This window comes from Apus apus, chromosome Z (genome assembly GCF_020740795.1).
Source record: "Apus apus isolate bApuApu2 chromosome Z, bApuApu2.pri.cur, whole genome shotgun sequence".
Taxonomy (NCBI): domain Eukaryota; kingdom Metazoa; phylum Chordata; class Aves; order Apodiformes; family Apodidae; genus Apus; species Apus apus.
The window spans coordinates 74,709,611-74,725,837 of NC_067312.1; the positions used below are offsets into that span (position 1 = coordinate 74,709,611).

Consider the following 16,227-nt stretch of genomic DNA (forward strand, 5'->3'; position numbering starts at 1 on the left):
GGCACAGGCTGCCTCGCTGAGTAAACTGGGAGTTTGAACCTGTGTAGTCCAAAAGAGTGATATAATTAATTAATGACAGCAGTGGCAGCTGCAGACATATGCAGTTGTACCACATGAAGCATGAGCGTGTGCCACACTAACAGGTGCTAATGGAAAGATAAAGTTCTCTATGGCATTCCAGTAAATTTATGCCTGTCATCAATTAGTTAAGATTAATCAATTTTAAGATTTACTTAACAACAGCTCAATTAAAATATATGCTATATGTCCCCCAAATACTTTCAAATTCTTCTTCCATAAGATAGTTTATAAATTAGTAACAAATACATTATGAGACGATGAAGTAATACATAAATTCAATAAATATTTAACATTTTTATGGTATATGGTATGACATATTCCAGATTTTGAAAGTTTTACTTAGTCATTTGTACTGACTTCATTAGCTAAGAGGTGAATCCTGCTTTCCTAGGATTAAAGTAGGATTAAAAAAAATCCAGACCTGAAACAAAAAGCTATGTTTACTAATTTAAAAATTGTCTACAATGATAATATTTATTTCTTTTTGTGATGCTGTTGTCTTGTAAACAACTACTTTTTTGTTAGTTTGCTGCTTCATGAATGCATGTAATAGGTTCAGATGAAATCTTTCCAGTTAGTTCTAGTATTTCAGTAATCAGATGTCTATTTCTAAACATGGTATGTCTGTATTGTAGATACAAAATCCAAGATAGGCCAATGTGTCATGTTGAAATTTAATATTGTTACTGTATTTTCATTGAACAAGCATTTAGTTTTTAGAATTGACTAATTCTTTGACATATGAACACTAAAAGTCAATAGCCTTTATTTCAGGACTGACAAGGTTTTCTGTAAACCTCACAGAAGTCTACCAGATGGTATCTTCAGGCTGTGAGGTTTTGGATAAATTCAGTTAAGCATTCAAATCTAGTGAGATTTGCTTGAAAAAAAAATATATAAACATGTTATTATATAGACACTAAAGCTTTACTTAAATTTTTTTTCAAAACTTCTCCAGAGTTCAGTACTCAAATCCAGCCAATATTAATTGCAGTTTCAAAACTGCATTTGGACCTCTCTGTATTTTTTCCACTGGTAAATAAATGTGTACATGGCTTTTTGTTAGGTAACAATAAAGTGAAAAAGCAAATTCCTTACCAAAAAAAAGTACAGCTTTCTGACTCCTTAATTTGGAAAACTGAGCTTTTTAAGAATTTACCATTGGGTTCTTTCAGCAAATTAACAGCCACAATACATGTAGTACATCAATAGCCAGTTTATTGCAGTGAAGTTCCAAGGACAAAAACTCAGATGGCATTATTGCACATGACAGAGTGGTGCCTGCTGCAAAATTATGATTTTTAGATATAACTCATTCTACTTACTAGACATTTCAAGAACATGCTTGTGGTAAGTGTTGGTACAAGAAATCCATTAAGCATGGAAAGAATGTATACATTTTTTTTAAAGCTGAAAGTAATTAGTAGGTCTTCTAATGATATGAAAACCATCCCTCATTTACAGGTACCTGAATTTGAAACATATTTTTTTGTTGAGCTTTATGCTGTGAGCACAGGAGCTGCTCTGAACAGCAGTGCCAGATTTGCCTTTATAACAGTCCTTGAAAGTGATGCTCCTCATGGTTTGGTGTATTTCGCTGTGGGATCTCGTTTTGCTGTGGCTTATAAGAAGACAACTTTAATCAGCCTGCAAGTGCTTAGAGATTCTAGTACATCAGCAACCACAATGGTCAGCTACAGCATGCAGGTAAGACTTATATTATTACTTTTAATATTCAACTTATTTTTTGTTAAATCATTGTTCATTCTCTAAAATAAATGTCACGGTAATTAGCATTTTTTCAGGAAATAACCAAACATTTGCTGGGCCCATGTGATCCAACTTCCTTGGTTTTCCATTAGTAAAAAGGACCTTGTTTTCATTACATTGCCAAGAATGATTTTGTTTGTAGTAACTTCCAGTGGCCTCCAAGACCATAGTTGGCATTAAATACATTTCTTTCTTAGTCGTAAGGTTCTTATGAGCCTCCAGTTTATAAGGCTTCTTTCTCTGATGCTAAGTTTTATCACAATGGGTACAACTATCAGTATTCTGACACTAAGAAGCTGGCTTTTCTGGGTCACAAGTAAGGTCACAGGGCACACTTAGGAAAAGAGAAGGAGTACTTTAATAAAATTTGATGCCATCTTCCTGAAGTGCTAAACTTGAAAATTGTTATTCTGATAGAAAATCTCGTGCTTTTAAGGAAATTTTACCATCCCCATTAAGTTTCGTTATGCTTGCAGCTGTAACACCAGACTCTTCTCTTGACCCTTTTGTCTTTAAATGAGTACCTCATTATTATTGACAGATGGTGAAGATTCTCTTCTAGCATAAGTAACACAGCTGAAAAACATGATTCCTTCCACTACCTTGTAGCTGTGACTCCAATATCGTGGCTCAGGCTGCAAGAGGGATTCCTCTAAGTTTGTACTGGAATAGTGCTTAGCCTGACCTACTCTGAATATGTGGGATTTTATAACTAAAAGCATTTTTTCAGGGGAAGTCATTATAACAAATCCTTATGTCTCTAGCATATTCCCATCCCCCTTTATAATAACAGGGTTTGCATTCTGTTGTTACATTACATACATACCTGTTTTCTCTGCACAGGATTACATGGTGTTTCTGTGCATTTATTATGTAGTAGCTGGCCAGTGTTTTAGTTAGATTGTGTGGTAACAAATTTTCATATTCTTTCCAGCCAAGAGTTTATCATTTAGCTGTTAAGTGGATAAGAAATTGCTACTGTCCAGTGTATACTCAGGCTAAAATATAGGGGCAGTTCCTTATCTGTTTGTATTTCTTATATAGCAAGCATTCTTTGGACATTATTAGGTTGAGGGTGCATGGCCAAGTACTAAAGTATTGGCACTACTGGAACCTGTAAAATAAGAGGTCACAGCAGACAGGAAGCATGAGTCACTAGCTGGAAACAGATGTTTATCTCACTTCTAGAAAGGTTTCTTAAACTTTATTCTTGTCAGTAATGCTTTTATTACCATTTATTTCCCTGTTTCCTAATAATCTACTGCAAGGGATAAACAAAACACAGCCTCTCACAGAAACCTGCACAGATGTTTGATCCTGTTCTTCAGCGATTTTTAATAGATACACGCTGCATTGTTTTCCAGGTTCTCCTGTGCACTCCAAAACAATGTTTTATTTTGTTTTTCCTTAAGTAAACTCTCATAATTAATGTTTTTAAAAGGATTCTAGTATTTCACAAATAAAAGTTCTTGTTTCTTACGGTAGGAGACTTTAAGAGTCAGTATACAATCTGTACTTATTAAACTAATAGATACTGTAGAAAAATCATACATTTGAGTAACAGCCTAGAATATTAGTTTTTACTTAAGGAAAGTTTATTACATTACCAGATTTAGTATCAAGGTTATGGCAACTGACAAAAAGAGCAAGAATATGAAGAATGAAAAAGTATCTGCAAACCTCAAGGAAGCTAAAAATAATGCTACATCCCAGGGAAGCGAGGCCATATAGCGTTCCTAGATAAGTTCATCTGTCTGTTCTGCATGTGTATTCCATAGTGTTTGCCTTGCCTTTGGACCTAAGTGGATTGTTCTTTTAAGTATTAATACTGAGACTGAAATTACTTTGGGCGCAGCTTTCCAAAGCCTTTGCTTTGCTTCAGTGTTTATGTACCTGTGATGCCTCTCTGTCCTGTGAACTGAGGGACTTCATGCTGCAGAGAAAAACTTACACCAACCCCTCTGGAATTCACCTTACAGATGTACTAAGATTTCTGTAATACCTGTTCACTCAGAACATGTATTCACTCGGAATTCACACAGAAAAGCTTTGTGATTTTTTGTTTTGGAAAAGAAAGGGTGGGGTCCTGTTTATTATTGATGATAATATGTAATTCCTCCCCTAGGTTGTCACTGACTACAAGTGACAAATTGCTATTTCAGGGAGATATTTCATTTAATGCAATTGTCATATCATTCTTAACTGCATTTTAAAAGAGTACTTTTTTTACATAATAAAGCTTTACCTATTTAAAATACATGCCTTCTACAGCAGCAGGTTTTGAACAATTGTGTCTATCATAGTGCTACCTAAAGCTCTTTCTGGTTTGTTTTAAGGAGCTACAAAAACCTGAACCTATTGGTCGGACCTTCATATCTCCAGCTGTGGCAGGACAAGATTTTGCCAGATCTGAAGGTTTATTGACTTTAGAACCTGGACAGAGAAATACCTTTCTGGATGTGACCCTGACTCCAAAGACAGCATCTTTAAACCCATTTCCAAAACGTTTCCAGGTTGTACTTTCTAATCCCACAGGGGGAGCCAGAGTAGATGACTTCTATGGTATTGCTAACGTCACCATTGTCTCAGATTTGGACTCCTTGCCAGTTTGGGGGCTGATTGATCAACTGCAGCAGCCTCTTGATGACACCATTTTACACAGAGTCCTCCAGAATCTGAATGTCAAAGTGGCTACAGAAACAACAGAAGAACAGCTCACTGCTGTGATGCATATAATAGATAAGGTAAACCATCCCTGCACTTCCTTGAATGACCAATGACTTTATTAAGAGTATAATAACACCTAGGCCTGTGAAAACACCAAGGTTGGCATCCACAGCAGTGACTCAGGTGCAAAACTGCAAAGGTAAAAATAGACATTTTGAAGTCCCACAATGAAGGAACAAGTTTGTCTACCACTAGTTAGGCTGAGGACATGAAATAAAAAAAAATAAAATAGGTTGAAATGAGCGACCAGTATTAATTTTGCATATGTACTTATAGCTCAAGATTTCCTGCTGTGCCAAATTTTCCCTTTGGTGCCATACTTTCAGCTTTATAAAAATCCTACTAGAGCTAGCTGGAGTCTGCTGTGCTCTTAACCAGGCATGCAGCTTGCCTTTTTTCCTGCAGTAACTTTGGGAATCAGCTGGGCAGGGTAGCTCATAATTTCAGAATGGCACTTCAGTTTTATGAAAACTCTAGAACTAGTTTTATGGCTTTTTCATTCTTCTGGACCTGTGGAGTAATGCACAGGAGCTGGAAAATATTTAAATACATAGACACATAGCAGTATAACTATTAATAATCAACAGTTCTTTTGTGATTGTTGCCATTTTGATACAGAAAACAGAGAAAAAATGGTAAAAAATTCTAAGAACTTAAAAATCTTTTAATTGTGAAAGAATGAATAACTCCACATGGTTTCTTTAATAATCAAATCCCTATTTATAAACATGTATTGATGTGGTTTTGAGATAGACTGTGTCTCACACTTTGGCAGCAATGATCAGAAGGTGGAGAAGAATATTCTGAGCTTTCAGAATGGACGTTGGGATAAAAAATGGAGGTCTTGCTAAACTGTTCAACACCAGGAAATGTTACAAACAGAATTCTGTGCATAACATTATTTTCTTCTCTTCTCATTAGGTTACAGATGTAGGTGAAAAACAGTTGCTCACTGATAAAAGTAGAAGTCTTTTCTATGAGATACTCTGTGCTCTGGCTAGCCCAAAACGTGAGGACACACGAGGATACAGCCTGCTGGCTGAAGTGACTGAGAAGTTTGCTTTTTCCCTGTTGACTGGAATAATGTGTGGATCATCAGGAGAAAGGTTAGTAAACTTGAATTCATACATTTTGGAAACACGTGACAATTTGCTGATATAGTCAACATCTAAATGATGTTTTTAGAAAAGGGACTGTTTTCTCTAACATGTTGCTGCCATGAAAATATCTTGCACTCTGGCCTGCAGGAGAGGTAGGGAGGGACTTTTACAAGGGCTTGTAGTGAGAGGTCAAGGTGTAGTGGATTAAAACTGGAAGAAGAGAGATTTAGGTGAGACATTAGGAAGAAATTCTTTAGTGTGAGGGTGGTGAGACCCTGGCCCAGGTTGCCCAGAGAAGCTGTGGCTGCCCCATCCCTGGCAGTGCTGAAGGGCAGGTTGGATGGGGCTTGGAGCAACCTGGGCTGGTGGGAGGTGTCCCTGCCCATGGCAGGGTGTTGGAACTGGATGATCTTTAAGTTACCTTCCAACCCAAACCATTCTATGATATGAACCTTAGAAAGCACAATAGTGGCACTAGGAGCTGATGTCACAGATCACTAGGTAGACTGATACAGGGTAGCCATGGGAGTAGGAGTAAGAAAATCTGGGATGTATTAATTCACCTTTAGCTCAAATACCTGGAAAATGATTCATTGATCTTACTAAGAAAATAATATGTAATTATATGATGGAGAGCTACGTTCTAAGACTCAGACCAGAGTAGGTACCCCAGAATTTCTACTGGCATTTTGTAATTTCTGTGTGTTTGGTTTTAGTCACTTGAACATTATTGAAAAAAAATCTAAAAGCTTGTAGTTGTTACATGTAGTGTCAAATTGCTGGTTTTGTCTGCAAGTGCATATACTACCCTGTGGTCAGGCTAATGGGCACGGGAAAAAGGTGTCTGCAGAAATAGATGACACTCTTTTATGAAACAGATGGTTTTTAACAGTGGATTTTTTCCTACTGTGAATCTATTAAACAATGGGTAGTTGAATTTAGAAAAACATTTCCTTTTTTCCCCTCAGACAACCAGAATGGTTTTGATTTTTATCTCAACTCATGTTGGGGATGTAACTTCTCTTGACATTTCTTAAGTTGTAGGGGGTATGAAGTTCATCTCAGCCAAAAGACATAAATATCAACACTATCCTGAACACCATCCAGAACTTGAAAGTTCAAATTCTCTATTGCAAGGTTTTTTTTGCCTTATCTATTGTGAAAAAGAGGTAAAGAGGTAAAGACCTCTCCTTCTTGAAAACTCATCTCTACATTGAGATATAAAGATGAGTATTATGGTAAAATAGTTTACTATGGAGAGGAATTTTGGTTGCAGATTATAGCGAGCAAAAAACAGAGGAAATGGAGAAGCTGAAATACATAATAATTCAGCCCTGCTTTTAAGTTGTTGGTTTTTTTTTCTTGATTCCTTCTTTCTTTTTTTTATTGTTTTTTTTTCCACAAAACAGAAACTGTTCAATGTCATAAAGCCTAAAAATTGAGGATTAAAGTATTAATTACGTATATTATTTAGAGTAATTGTGTGAAGAATAGCGAAGCTCAGTTCCACTTACCAGCACTATTGCTTTTCTGTTTCAACAGAGGTAAAAATATCCTTGACACCTGCCCATACATTGCAATAATGGCTCACAACTGGTTTCCTCAACAAATCAATGGACACAGATTTGATGGAAAAGATGGGGATTCTATTCAAGTACCTGAACGTTTACTAGAGGTCTCTGTTGTATTATCACCTCCTCAAGAAGAGGACTGTGAATCTGTGCAGTTCACAGAATACAGCAGTCAGCAGTGGTTCCTCACTGGAGACAAAGAGCTTGCCCTGAAGAACAAGGTTGGAAGAGAAAGCAATTTATTTCTTCAATAAATTAATTTAATTTCAGTATTGCTCAAAACATCTTAAATGTATTTAAAAGAATGTGAACATTTTTTGTGTGTGTCTCAGCTTAAAAAGAGCACTGACTGTTGAATTTTCAGGCTAGGTTTGTATTTACCTTTTACGTCTTGTTTCAGGTTTTTTCTATGAGTTTGAAGGGTCGGAGTTCGCGGCCTTTGAAAGATAACAATGAAGTAATTTATAGAATTCATGCTGCTGGAAGTCGGATTGTTCAACAGAAGTCTCTGTGTCTCCTCTGGAATCAGGCTGCTGAAAGGTTATTTTATTAATCTGTTTAGTTTTCCAATTTCGACCATGAACCTGTGTATTTGTCTAAGATGTGATAACTCTGAGTAGATAATTTGCAAGTAAAAAATCAATCCATTTCCTATCTGTCATTTTTCCTTAATTTTTTTCTGGCATTTGTGCCAGCACACAAAACTTTTCATATGATAAAAGATGTAGTTATTCTAGCTCAGACGTTTCTAAAACTTCTACTGTTGACTGTTTTCACCAAAACAGCATTTAGATTATGTAGCAATGTGTTAGGCAATGCTGGCAAGCCATAAATCCCAGACTTACATCACTTCATTAATTTTAATGACTTGGTACTCTTTACAGTTGTTACCAGACAATACTTCATGGCCATTCTTTAAAAAGTAATAAATTAAACCTGCACCTCTGGTTATTACTTCAGGTCACTGGCTCAAAATATTCCTAATACACAGACCCTTATTCACTGGGTCTGTGAAAGACACTGTGTGAGTGAAACAGTTAAACCTGTTAAGGTTAGGGTTTTATCTAGACAAATATTCTGTCTCCAATAGTAGCTAAAAGTAAATGACCAGGAATGAGTAAGATCAGGACAAGCACGGATAGTAGTTTGCCTAATACTATACACTCCACTGACTCTACGAGCTGAATGATTTTGTGTATTTCATCCCCAAAAGGGTTTGTCTGTCACAAACCTGTCTGGTCTGTCCCTGCACCAACCAGAATTTTAGCACATCTTTTGGCAATGATCTGTATAGGGCTATTACCTTTTAACAGAAAGCCATCTCCTGTAGTTTTGTTTGTTTTTCTAGTACTGTTGCTACTACCTTAAGTTGATGTCTCCTGGGTTTTAGAAACTATGGTGACCTCCTGATCATTTTCCATTCTTGTTGCTACACATATTAAGGAGTTTTCTGTGTGAGCTCTTCGATGGCCCATTATTAGATTAGCCTGTGTATTTCCTATTTACACAGTATAAATGAATTTGGAGACAATTATCTTCTGTATCCTGCTGAGATCTTGTTGGTTTAGACATTATTTTATTAGACTGACTGGATTACATCAGTCTGTTGTTGATATAAACTACCTCTCTTCAGAAAAGAGACACAGCAAATTTACCTGCAAGCTCTCTTTTTATCTAGACACTGTAACACAGAGCAGATGTGATTTCCACTAGAAATAGCTTAGGATGTCACCTGTAGTATCCTTTTTCAAAATCAGTTCAGCAATACTGAAAGAAAACAAAACATGAATTTTAGTTTCAAAACAGCACTTTGTTTTATAGCAGTGTTAAATTAAGTGTTCTTCATAAAGGGGTAAGGTATTGTGCAAGTAGCAAACTATTTGGAAAGTCAGGCAGAGCTGTAAATCTTGCAGAAGTTTTACTAACACAGCCACAGAAATTCTCTATTGGTGGGGAAACAAAGTTAATTATAATATATTTGCATTTTTAAATAACTAAAGTAAAAAATAATCTGTAAACAATATTTTAATTTAATAAAAGCGTGCTATTCTAAGAACTGCACTGGAAAGATTGCACAAAACACCTATGCAATACTTAAGAAAACTTGGTATTTCAGAGATACAAGAACAATTTTCAAGCCTGCTTACCATGTAAATGACACAAGTCCATTCCCAACTTTGTGCATCTTTTTGTTTTGCAGCTGGCTGTCTGACAGTGGGTTCTGCAAAGTGGTTGATGACACCTCAGACTATGTGGAATGCTCTTGTTCTCATATGTCCATTTATGCAGTTTATGCCCAAACAGATAACTTGTCTTCATACAATGAGGCTTTTTTCTCTTCTGGATTCATCTGCATTTCAGGTCAGTTGATTTAAGCCAATATGTTGTAGAAGCTGAAGCTAAGAGAAATATTTTGTTGAACTGGAAGCAATAAAGACCTACAGATATTTGTTCAGCACTAGGTGTTTACTGTAGTCTTGTGTCATAAGAATGTATGTTAAAAAGTAGGACTCTTCAGCCTGGTTAAGGGTTTGCTTTGAATACAACTGAAATGCCTTTTAGCCTCTTAGGTTGTCAAAGGTGTTTCTTTAAATGATTATACATATTTAGATCTAGTGATGAACAAATTGCTTTAGACTTAAGAGCTAAAAGGATATTCTGTATTTCTCTAAATTCTCCATCTATGTATGGAGCATTAAAAAAAATAATAGAGTGGAATAGAATATTATTATTTCTGATTACTTTTTTAAATCAAGATAGTTGTATAAATATAATTGGGTAATTGTGGAAAGATTTAGAAATAGTTATTTCTGGAATTATTTATTTCATTCATATAGTACAAATATTTGGTTTTAAGCAGCCATTCTGTCTCAAGAAGAATAAAAGATCTGCTCTAGGTAACCAATCTTTGCCCTTCCTGTGATGTGGAAGTGCACAAACAATTAAGTCTACATGAGCTTCAGAAGTCTTTTCCTCAGTGGCTCAGCTTTCCCAGGGTCCTTCTTCCAAAAACTACTTCCTGATAGACAAAGGGCACTTTTACATTTCTGTTCTGCTCATTTTCACATGGAAATAGTGACCAGAAAAGTGGTGTTACTGTTTCCCAGTACTGCTAGAATACATTTCTGTGCTGAACATGGATGAAAGGGAGACTGGTACTTAAGCTGTCTTCTAAAGCAATACTACCCAGCTGGAGGCAATTTTTTAATCTGTTTGTTTCTAAAAGGATTTTTGGATGCGGTAATATGAACACTGAAGACTTACTTTTGCTGTATATTTATCACCTATATCATGCAGAAATTAAAACAAAACAAAACAAAACAAAAACACCACAACAAAAAAAACAACAAAACTGCAAAAATGACTGTGGGCTGTGTAACCCATGAATGGCTTACATTATGCAATTATTTTCTCTCCCAAGCCTATGAAAAAGTTACATTGATGTTAGCATTTCAGTAATAAATTCATGTGTGATCCCAGTGTGAACCAGAGTGAACATAAAATTTTGTTGGAAATTTATTTTTATTATATTATTATTATTATTATTATTATTATTATTATTATTATTATTATTATTATTATTATTATATTATTATTATTATTATTATTATTATTATTATTATATTATTATCTTGATGATTTTTTTTTTTTTTTCTGTGTAGGTTTCACTTTGGCTATTATCTCCCACCTTTTCTGCACCAGGTGTGCAATGTTTGCAGCTAAACTTCTCACTCACATGATGGTTGCTTGTTTGGGTACTCAGGTAAGGAAAAAAGGATGAAATAAATCTTTATTTTCCTTTTCTTCACTTCCATGACTGAGTCTGAACTGACCTCCTTTACTTTTCCACACTGTAAATGTTTTCAGAAAATGTTTAAATTTCAACACATCATACTTATAATTAATCCAATATCGATATCCTATGATGTGAATTCAATTGAAATTAAATGTTTTCTGAAAATATTTAGAGAAAACCTGTGTCTTGTGTAGCCATGTGAGAAGATAGTCCTGTATGTGGAATAATAAGTGGTTTTATGATTGCATATATAATTGAGATGTAAGATATCCATCATTAACATAATTATTTATTAAATAGCCTAATGTCAGTAATGATAAATTCTGTGCAAAATGTTTATTTTGAACAGTATATGCTGAAAGCTCTCTTGCACTTGAGTATTTGTAGGAAGGTATAGCTACAAAAAAGTGAAATTAAAAAAGATAATAAGCTGTAGAAAGTCTTCCTAGTTCAAATGGTAGGTAATAGAATGTCAGCAAACTGAAGTAGCATATAAAAACAGACTATGTCTCTCTGTCCTATAAAATATTATAACTTCCTCTGCTTTGGTACCTCTGGTGAAATCGAAAGCTGTGAATAGCCACAAGTATTTTAAAATTACTTTATGGAAATATTCCTTTAAAATGATATTTTCTACATATTTTTAATGCTATAAAGATGATGTAAACACAAATTTAAATATAAGCTCAAGGCTGGGATGCTGAGAGAATATAAGCTTATTACTCAGAGTAATGTGTGATACATAAAGGAAGGGCACTGTAGATAATCAAATCAGCCCCACGTTACGTGTAAAATTTTAGTAACTCACATCTCTCTAAGACAACCTTTTGTACTCTGTTGTGGTTGGTGTATCATTTTGTTCATGTTACTTCACGTACAGTTCTTTCTTGTACAGTGTGGTACACTGGCAATGTCTGTCACACAGCTGGACTTTAAATAGAAGGAGCTGAAAAGGTCCTAACAGCACTTGTAGGGATCAGTGGATACCAGCCTTCATCTTGCATCTTAGAGTGTAAAAGATTCTGGAAATCTCAGTTCTTTATTTTTGAAACACATTCTTAATGTGTCTTAATAGTTCTGTGTAGTTACACAGGAAGCTAGTTCGTTGCAGGGACCTTTGATGTGCGTAGTTACTAATGTACAAATGTGCAGACTTCATTTGGGACACAGAGGTAAGGGCTTGCATATGGTAAAGTGTCAAAATTAGAGAAACCAAGACTACTGTGAGCTTTACAGCACGTTTCATAGTCTTACAATAGATTGTGCAAGAGCTTCCGCTGCTTTTCCCTTGTACTTAACGTTGAGTTGTCTGTGGTCCCAGAATTATTCTATATTTTGCATGTAATGGAACTACACTTACCCATGTTGCAGTCTTTCTGTCTCCAATACTTTTCCATTTCATTGGCAATATATTGTACTTCTAGTACAGAGAAGCTTGTGTCTTTTTACACTGTGTTTTGTTTTTCAGAGAAGTCTTTTGTTTTTTCTCTATGAGGGCTCCTTACCAGGTATTTCAAACTCATTAAAAGATCTTAATTTAAACACAGAAGCACAGAGAATGATTGAGGTAGGAAGGGACCTCTGGAATTTATTTTGTCCTACTCCCTCTGCTCAAGTATGGACACATAGAGCTAGTGCTCATGACCATGTCCTGCTGGCTTTTTAGGATTCCTAAAGATGGAGACTCCACAGCCTCCTTGGGCAACCTGTGCTTAGTCACTCTCATAATGAATGAGTTTCCTAGTACTCAGGTGAAGCTTCCTGAGCCTCAGTTTGTGCTCATTGCCTCTGGCTCTGTCACTGGGTGCCACTGAAAGAGCCTGGCACCATCCTATGGGCACCCTCCCTATAGTTATTTACATACATTAACAAGTTCCCCCTTGATCCTTCTGTTCTCCAGGGTGAACAGTCCCAGCTCCCTCTCTTAGGAGAGACACTCCATCCCATCATCATGTTGTATGTCAATGTCAATGTATGTGGATCCACCAGTATATCCATGTCCCAGTCATACTGGGGAGCCCTGAACTCAACACATCTCTGCAGGTGTGGCCTTACAAGTGCTTAGCAGATGGGAATCACAGAATCACAGAATCGTCATGGTTGGAAAAGACCTCTAAGATCACTGAGTCCAACCATCTACCCAGGAGGAAGCAAACAAACAAACCAAACAACAGCACAATAACGCCAACCATGCCCACTGGAGCATGTCCTTAAGTGCCACGTCTACATGTTTTTTGAATACCTCGAGGGATAGTGACTCCACCTCCTCCCTGGGCAGCCCATTCCAGTGTCTGACTACTCTTTTGGTAAAGAAATTCTACCATCAGTGTTCTTTGCAGCAAGGGCACATTGCTGGCTCATAATCAACTTGGTGTCTGTCAGCATGTCCAGGATCTTTTCTGCAAAAAGGTGGCCTCCAGGGTATCTTGGTGCATTCATTCAAGGAAAGTTAGTGTGGCTCTTTTGGTACTGATAACCTAGTTATTATAAATCTATTGGATGCCTTTAGTCCTATTGAGGAGTATTGGCTGGAAGTCACCTCTGAAAACTTTCCTGTTTAAATTCCTGCTCAGAGCAAACCCAGCTTAGATCAGGTTGCTCAGGACTCTGTCCATTTCAAGTCCAAGCACCTTCAGCAGTGGAGATCCCACAGGTTCTCTGGGCAACCTGCTCTGATGTTTGACTACCAATTGTGAAAAGTATCTCCCAGTACTTAGTTTAAATTTCATGTGTTGCGAATTGTCTCCATTATCTCTCATGCTGTCAGTATACACTTGCAAGAGGTGTTTGGATCCACACTCTAAAACAGCTGCAGGTCTTTTGTATATTGTGTGCTTTAGACCCCTAAATGTCTTGGTTGATGTTGACTGAACTTATTCCTGTGTGTCAGTCTCCTTCCAGTAGTGGAGATCCTGCCTGTATCCAGGTATGGTCACACAAATGTTGGATAGAAGGCAACAATCACTTCTCTTTACCTTTTGCTGATAGAAGTCGAACAACAATACTAGGCTGCTTTGCAACAAGGCATATGGCTTACAAATGGTCAGGTTGACATCCACTGGAGCCCCAAGTCGTCTTCTGCAGGTCTGCTGTCTTGCCACAGCCTGTGCTGTTACATGGTGTTACTCTCTCAGCATCTTGTAGAACTTTGCCTTTGTTGAGCTTTGTCAGAAGTTAGCCCCTTTTTCCAGCCTGCTGAGTTTCTTGTAAGCAACAGCCTTACAAATCACCTGCATACAGTTTTTTGTGTCCTTCTCAAACTTCCAGCAAGTCCCTCTGTCCTATTATCTATGCCCAGATGCTTTAAGTAGTATCAGCCACTGTGTCCCAACTCCTGAGGAGTGCTGCTAGTTACCAGGCTTCAGATGGACTTAATACTGTTCATCACAAGCTTTCCAGCCTCATGGTGCAGGAAGTTTTCTGCTGACACCATAATCCATCTAACCAAAGCATGTCTTGACATTTTAATGATAGTATCATGAATAACACAGAAACCATGTCAAAGACCTTGCTAAAGGTAAGAAAAAGAACATTGGCTGCCCTTGCCTGAGCCTTTCATCTCCTTATGGAAGGAGAGTGAGTTAGTCACTCATGATTTTCCCTTCATAAATCTACAGTGGTTGTTCCCAGTTGTCCTCCTACTCCTGCCCAAGGTACAGCTTCCAGTAGGATTTACTCTGTAACTGCCCTGGGCACTATGGTCAGGATGGTTGGTGTGTAGTACAGAGGTCTTTTTTCCAGGAATTTAATGATTCATTTCTATGTCTAAAAGTCAGTCAGAAAGAAGGACAAATGAAAATAAATTGATGCCTCACCTGCACAAGAAGCGTCTTTAAACATGGTGTTAACGGATTGTTCTCATAATGCTCTATAGCTGAGGTGAAGACTTGAGGCCCAACTCTTATTTTCTAAAGTCCTTAAAACCCCACAATAAGTCACATGTTAAATAATATCCCAAACAAGAATTTGTACTTTAAGGCATTATTTCTGTGACCTGCCTCAGTTCCCAGTTTTGGTCTAGTTATTCTGCAAGATACCCTTAATATTCTTCGAGTTAGTTAGCTGAACTAGTAGTTAGTGAGCTTAATTATTTCTGAAGGAACCCTGACCATGATTCCAGCTCTCAGCAAGCTGCTAAACTGCTGTTCCTCCCTTCTCAGGCCAGTGCTGCAGCTGCTTTTCTGTAAAATCAGCATCACGCTGCCACACACTCACCTTCCAAAGGATCTATAGTGAAAGCAGGCAAAGCTATGGGAAATACTTCACCTGGATTGCATACTCAGTGGAAATTCAGTTTTCATGACAATAGTCTAAGTCAACTTATCTCCAAAATACGAAGAACCGAAACAAAGGCATTTTTAAAGTTTGACCTGCATGGGAAATATAAAAAATATAAAATATAAAATAAAGAGTTGCTGCATTTTTTTTTGTTAAATGTGGCTTTATTATTATATTATCCACACACCACTGTTCACTTTTCATACAGTGATGTGCAAGTGTACTGTCAGTAGTGGGCCTAGTAGTTCTTATCTGCTAACAATCCAGAGTTTCCAACAGAAACTCTGTTGTAATCTCATAGGTTTCTTCTCAAGGCTGGGCAGGAGCAAGGAGAAGGAGATGGGAAAGGCTGGAGATCAGCTCAGGTGGAGACTGGTGGCCCATGGTTGAGCTTAAATAGGGCTGCTGGGCCTTGGAGCAGAGGGTGAAGGTGGAGACTCCAGTTGAGACTGGTCATTAAGGTTTATTAGTGCACACAATGCCCTGATGTAGAGGCAGCTCATTTTTATATTTATTGCTAGTAAGAATTTTAAGCACAAAGGGAGAGTTTCAATTACTTTGTTTTTCAATCTTTAGTTCTCAACATTCATTCTACTTATGAGAAGGAAAAAAAAAAAAAAGGCCACAACAACAAAACAGCTATCTAAGGTATGTACTTCATGGGTGGAGGAAAGTGGGAATTGTTAATGCAGGAACATACTACAGAAGGTAACAGACTAAGAAAGGATTTTCTCCTAATAGAGAAGAGCATAAAAATGCCGTTATTGCCTTTCCTTCTTCATGTACAAAAGTAGGACTGAGAAGTCAGATGCCTCTGGCTTCTGGAATACTTCACTCAGTTCTAGCTGGTGAAGGACTTCTGAAGTAAGGAAGTTAACTTTAGCTTGGACCCACAGGGTCTTCT

The 16,227-nt window shown here is 37.0% G+C and overlaps 1 protein-coding gene across 1 annotated transcript in view; it reads left to right on the plus strand.

Moving 5' to 3' along the window:
- ADGRV1 (adhesion G protein-coupled receptor V1) overlaps positions 1-16,227 on the plus strand; it is a 278,553-nt gene that overhangs the window by 115,143 nt on the left and 147,183 nt on the right. Inside the window, exons 77-83 of the mRNA XM_051642551.1 lie at positions 1,546-1,788; positions 4,188-4,595; positions 5,500-5,684; positions 7,221-7,470; positions 7,650-7,789; positions 9,450-9,610; positions 10,912-11,012. Of these exons, the coding sequence (XP_051498511.1) occupies positions 1,546-1,788; positions 4,188-4,595; positions 5,500-5,684; positions 7,221-7,470; positions 7,650-7,789; positions 9,450-9,610; positions 10,912-11,012 (1,488 nt within the window). The remainder of the gene's footprint in view (positions 1-1,545; positions 1,789-4,187; positions 4,596-5,499; positions 5,685-7,220; positions 7,471-7,649; positions 7,790-9,449; positions 9,611-10,911; positions 11,013-16,227) is intronic.